General features: G+C 28.8%; 1 protein-coding gene across 5 annotated transcripts in view; it reads right to left on the reverse strand.

Annotated features, from left to right (window-relative positions):
- The window catches only part of LOC107072743 (basic helix-loop-helix ARNT-like protein 1), a 141,706-nt gene extending 136,162 nt beyond the window's left edge, over positions 1-5,544 (reverse strand). The window contains exons 1-2 of one of the 5 annotated variants that reach the window (XM_089176597.1): positions 5,454-5,544; positions 4,330-4,581 (exon numbers count right to left, since the gene is read on the reverse strand). In XM_089176597.1, the coding sequence (XP_089032723.1) occupies positions 4,330-4,354 (25 nt within the window). In that variant the 5' untranslated portion in view covers positions 4,355-4,581; positions 5,454-5,544. Of the gene's footprint in view, positions 1-4,329; positions 4,582-5,423 lie in introns of all 5 variants that reach the window. The other 4 variants (XM_089176594.1, XM_089176596.1, XM_089176595.1 and 1 more) reach the window with 4 other exon arrangements.
- Between the last annotated feature and the right edge of the window lie 1,255 nt (positions 5,545-6,799).

Here is a 6,799-nt window from a genome sequence, read left to right on the forward strand (position 1 = left end):
GTTGTTGTTAAAAAAATATAAATAATATTTAAAAATAACAATAGTTATAGATAGTTAAAAGATATAAATTGTTATAAATATAAATTAAAAATATAAATAATATTATATATTTATATATATTTGTTTTCTTCTCTCTTGTTTAAATTCTAAATTAAAAACAAAATTAAAAGATAGCAACAAAAATAACCAATGTATCTCTATTTATAAATCAATCTACGTGGTTTTAAAAAATATTCAATGTTACGCACAAGTTCATTCTTTAAAAATAAAATTGTTCAGTATTATAATCATTTACTTATTATTTATCAGAAATTATTTATTTTCTTTTCTTGTCAGTCGTCTTCTAAGTCATTAACTTAAATTTTCATTATATAAAAAAAGGATTTGCATTGTATAGGAAATTAGTGCATTTTAACGTGTTATTCTCTCATTATTTCTGTTTGGCAGCATTTTCTCGTTACTGTTTAACCCTTTGCACTATGCTGAAATTCGGAAGAAGCTGTGCCTAAACCATGCACCCGAATGGCTGCGAAAAGAAACGAAGGGGCGGAGCCTAAGTGTCGAAATTTTAGTTTTCAAATGTTATCTGGACTACAAGAATGTATTCTAAATAGCACGTAAAACTGTATTGGGAAACAAGATATAAAACACTCATACATATAAAGAAGAAAAAAAGAAGAGATAAGATTTTACTCAAACATTCATACTTTGCTCGAGATTAAAAACACGAGTACGACTCGTGATATTCATGTTTGGTCGGAACCAATCGATTACGAGTCAGACTCGTGATATTCGCGTTTGACATGAAATTTAATAACGAGACTGACTCGTGATATTTAAGTCTGATCTAATAGACTACAGGCCCGACCTAAAAAATCGATGGATCATCTGATCCCCCAGGAAACCTATATGGGACGATATAGGGGCATAAAATAATAATTTTTAGCACTATGCCGTTACTTGTAAGCTGTCCAACTGAGTGCAGGTGAGAATTAAAAAGCACAAAATAAACGGGTACTTTTTTATCAAATGATTTTATACGGCATTCTTACCACCGATAGATCCATCGAAAATAATGAGAAAACACGTAGTGCCGTTAGAAAATAGTAGGCCACAAAGTCGAAAAAAATTTTTGATTTTCCGGAAATTTTTCGGGTTTATTTAATCATTTGATTTTGTACGGCGTCGGTTTCATACAATTTCAATACCTATTCTAATTGATTATTTCGCAACGCCGTACAAAAATCATCATGCAACAAGGGAGAAAAATCGAGGGTTAAAATTCACCTTTTTCCCTGGGTCCAGGGGGTGATCTGCATGATTTTTGTACGGCGTTGCGAAATAATCAATTAGAATAGGTATTTAAATTGTATGAAACAAACGCCGTAAATAATCAAATGATGTAATAGACCCGGGGTTTTGTCAGAAAATCAAAAATTTTTTCCGACTTTGTGGCCTACTATTTTTAAACGGCACTACGTGTTTTCTCATTATTTTCGATGGATCTATCGGTGGTAAGAATGCCGTACAAAATCATTTGATAAAAAAGCACCCGGTTATTTTGTGCTTTTTAATTCTCACCTGCACTCAGTTGGACAGCTTACAAGTCACGGCATTTTGCTAAAAATTATTATTTTATGCCCCTATATCGTCCCATATTGGTTTTCTGGGGGATCAGATGACCCATCGATTTTTTAGGTCGGGCCTGTAGTCTATAAAATTTCTCATCACGAGTCAGACTCGTGAAAATAATGCAAGGGGTTACAGGTTGAATGCCACACCAATTTCACCGGGAATGTCCGTGGTGCCACGATGTGGAATATATTTCTATTAATCTGGACACACCGGTCATCAGTGGCCCCCATGGCGTCACAGCCAAGTTAAGTAACGGTCACCGGTGACCCCCGTGGCATTCAACCTGTTAATTACTTTATCTTTTCTTTTCATAATTCCTCTCTAACGCGCGAGAAATCAACGATAACGAAGATCTTTCGATAAGAAACAACACTACGTAAGGTTTCTTCAAAGAGGGATACTTATATAAAAAAGAAAAATAAAGAAAAGAGAAATTATGCAAAGTGTTATTTTGTTTTGTTTTCTTTTGAATAATTGAATACCTTGAACGTTTGACCATGAGAATCCGTATCACTGCGTATGATTGGTTAAATAGTTAATCACAATCTTATTACACATTTAATACTATTCACGTGCTTTATTTAGATTATATAAATAAATGAATAAAGAAAGAAAGAAAGAAGTGTTGAAAGAAATGAAATATAATTATATTCACGATAAAAATGCCTGATATTTGGAAAAAAGAAAATAAAAATAAAAAGGAAAATGCATTCACTTGATAATAAACAAAAAAATCACGTGACCAAAATACAGACTGTGGTATCCTCGCATTTGTTCAACCGACAAGGGGATTAACCTTTTTTTTGTTTCAAATTGTCAACAAAAAATGAGACAAATGAAAAACAATTAAATATAAAATATAAAAAGTAAATATAATTGTATTGCGAAAAAGGTCTGATATTTCGAAAAAAGAAAAATAAAAAGGCAAAAAAATTAAAAACAAAAAAATTAAAACAAAAAAATTACGTGACCAAAATACAAACTGTGAATCCTCGCATTTGTTCAAACGACAGGGGCAAGGGGTTAACCTTTTTTTTGTTTTACATCGTTAAAAAAAAATAAAAGAAAAATAAAAATAAAAAATAAATAATATTAATATAGGTATATTTATAAAATTATATAAATATAATTTGTGTAAAAATTATATTTATATAATAAATTTATATAATAATTTTCGTATAAAAATTAAATATAATTGTAACGCGAACAAATGCCTGATATTACGAATAAGAAAAAATAAAAAGGAAAGTAAAAATAAAAATATAAATAAAAAGAAAAAGAAAAATGTATTCACTTGATAATAACAAAAATCACGTGACCAAAATACAGACTGTGAATTCTCGCACTTGTTCAACCGACAGGGGTTAGTTAACCTGTTTTTTTATTTTAAATCGTTGAAAATAAATAAGACAAATGGCAAACAATTAAATATAAAATATAAAAAGTAAATATAATTGCATTGCAAAAAAAATGTCTGATATTTCCAATAAAAAAAACAAAAACAAATAAAAACTCAATAATAAAAACAATTCCGTAACAAAAATACAAAATATGAATCCTCAAACTTGTTCACCCGAAGAGGTTATGGTTAACCTTCTTTTTTCGTTTTAAATTGTCAAAAAAAACTAAAAAACAATTAAATAGAAAATATAAAAATTAAGTATAATTGTATTGCAAAAAAAATGTCCGATATTTCGAATAAGAAAAAAAAAAATAGAATAAAAAAAAAATGCATTCACTTGATAATAAACAAAAAAATCACGTGACTAAAATACAATCTGTGAATCCTCGCACTTGTTTAACCGACAGAGGTTAGTTAACCTTGTTTTACGTTTTAAATCGTTAAAAAAAAAAATAAAAATAACTCAAAACAATTAAATAAAAAATATAAAAATTAAATATAATTGTATCACGAACAAATGCGAAAAATTTCAAATAAAAGAAAGAAAAAAAAGAAAAATCAAAATAAAAAAGGAAATGCTTTCACTAAATAATAAAAACAACTCCGTGACAAAAATACAAACTGTTAATCCTCGCACTTCGCATTTGTTCAACCAAAAGGGTTAACCTTTTTTTTCGTTTCAAATCATCAAACATAAAAAATACAAAAATTAAAAAAATTTAAATACCAAATATACAAATTAAATATAATTGTATTACAAAAAAAATGTCTGATATTTCGAATAAAAAAAAATGAAAAATGCATTCACTCAATAATAAAAACAATCCCGTAACAAAATTACAATATATGAATCCTGACACTTGTTCACCCGAAGAGGTCATGTTTAACCTTTTTTTTTCGTTTTAAATTTTCAAAAAAAAAAAATAAATAATTGATCGAAGAAACGACGTTGTCTATTACCAAGACCATGCACGAAGAAATTGTTTGAGTATTAAATCTTGTAGAATATTTTCTTGGTAACACTAGTAGCAGTAGTACTATTAATAGTTAATAACAGTAGTAATAGTAGTAGTAGTTACTATTACTGTAGTAGTATTAGTAGTAGTAGTAGTAGTAGTATAGCAACCATTCGGACGAACGAAGTAGTAAAACAAATGATAAAGAACAATCTGATGCTGATGTTGATTTTCTTGATAATACGATGAAGATAATGATGACGATGAAAATATTGACGATGAAGATGATGACGATGAATATGATGATTGTGGTGGTTGTGGTGATGGTTGTCTTACCAAGGAAGAGAGAGACGTCGTACATACGCGTGCTCGTCGAGGAAGAAACAACGACATCGTCAAAGAGGAGGCTTCCTTGGCCTTCCCTCCTGCCGATTGACGTTTCACCTTCTTCCAAACAATTGTCTTCTCTAACTCGCGTGATTGTAACGTTGATTATAAACAAACCCGCGATTATAACAATCAATATATATATTTTTTTTGAGTCACCATAACTTGTCTGTGTGTGTATTACATATCAAAAAACAAATACTAACACAACGTACCAAGGATAAAATATATTACGCAAATATAATAAAACATATAAATTATATTACGAAAATATAAATAATATAATATAAAAAATATTTAAAAAAAATATATATGTTAATATTAATTATTAATAAATAAAAAATAATATTAAAATTGATAGTCGTAGTAATTAGTTATGACGTAATTGATGAATATACATATATATATTTTTCTAATTCACAAAAACTTGTGTATATTACATATTAAAAAACAAATACACGAACTAACAATAAAATATATTACGAAAAAATTAAAAAAGAAAATATGATAATAATTATTATTATTAATAAATAAAGAATAATATTAACATTGATAATAGTAATAATTATTTATGACGTAATTTGGGTGAATATATATACATATGTGTATATATTGTTTTGGTTTACGACTAACTTGTGTATGTCACATATCAAAAAACAAAAACAAATACAACAACCGAATAATAAAATACACTAAAAACCAAACTTTAAAAGAAAAGTTAATAATTATTAATAATTATTGATAATTATTGATAAATAAAAAATAATATTGAAATTGATAATGGTAATAATTATTTATGACGTAATTGATGAATAAATATATATATGTATATATTGTTTTGGTTCACGACTAACTTGTGTATATCACATTTCCAAAAACAAAAACAAATAAAATCGAACGAACAATAAAATGCACTAAAAGCAAAACTTAATAAAAAAAAGAAAGTTAATAATTATTAATAAATAAATAAAAGAAAAAAATAATATGAAAATAGATAATAAGTAATAATTAATTTATAAACTTGTAAAAATTGTTTAACACACGAGATATAATTATTATTCCGTTTTTAGTACCTGGCGAACAAACTCAGCACGCGACACTCACGTCTTTGAAAGGAGCCAGTTAGGCACTGTGAGAAACACCTTCCTCCTCCACTGGTAGTGGTGGTGACGGTAGTAGTGGTAGAGGTAGGGTAAGGTAGTGGTAGTGGTAGTGGTAGTGGTAGGGTAGTGGTGGTGGTGGTGATGGTAGCGCCTCTATGCGAGTGGTGGTAAAGTGATTGCTATTGCTATCACAACGATGACAACTACTACTACTACTACTACTACTACTACTACTATTATACAATGATATAATAGTAATAATACTGAAGTATAACACTGCAATGATTGAATAAACGAGAGAGAGAGAAAGAGAGAGAAAATAGAAGCAACTATTCGAACCACGTGGTCCTGCGCAGATGGGAGTGACTAATACCGCCCTGTACCACCCCTTTTACCACCTCTTGTACCACCTCTTGTACCACCCCTTGTACCACCCCTTTCACCACCCATTCACCAGTATCGTGAGAAGGGTGAAACTCGACCTTCCCATCTGACCAAGGTCAAGCTTTGTTAATACTACATTTATGAATATTTTGATTTCTATTTTTTTATTAATTTAGAAACATTTTTTAAATTAAGAAGTAGATAGAGGGGAGGAATTGATATTCAACCCCTTGACCTATTTGAACATCGGTCGCGCGCTGTGTCATTCAACTGTTCTGTTGCGTACCCGCTCGTTTAAAACACATATTCTTTATCACGAGTCAGACTCGTGGTGTTAGCTTATGGCACAAATTCTTTACCACGAGTCAGACTCGTTGTATTCGGTTTAGGGTACAAATTTTTTACCACGAGTCTGACTCGAAATTTTATTTATTTTCATTTTATATATATATATATATATATATATATATATATATATATATATATGGACCGTTTATGTTGAAAGTAGTGTATAAATCCATTTAAAAAAAAAAAATGAGATATCACGTAATTTATGCTGAATTTAATGTAAACTTTTTATGTATAACTAGTTAGTATTTAATTTCTTAAAATGTGCTCATGTTTTGTACAATTTAACATTGGTCGATAAAAGAAATTGCCTTATCATTGCATATGAAAGTGTTGTAAGTCCAATTTCCATAGTAAAACAGAAAAAAAGGGAAAAAGAATTTCCTATAGAAATCACAGGATTATTATGATTTAATAACACAATGTAGAAAACATAATAAATTTATTTTACATGAAATAAAACGAGAGGATTTTGTTTCAACAAAAAATCTTCCAAATGCAGTCGAAAAACAAATAAGAAAAAACACTAATGGAGAAAAGGTAAATTGGGTTAAAAATATGTTCGATGAGGTTTCTTAAAAGTG

Source organism: Polistes dominula, unplaced genomic scaffold (assembly GCF_049000335.1).
Source record: "Polistes dominula isolate Pdom_NZ unplaced genomic scaffold, Pdom_raw_medaka contig_80, whole genome shotgun sequence".
In the NCBI taxonomy this organism is placed as follows: domain Eukaryota; kingdom Metazoa; phylum Arthropoda; class Insecta; order Hymenoptera; family Vespidae; genus Polistes; species Polistes dominula.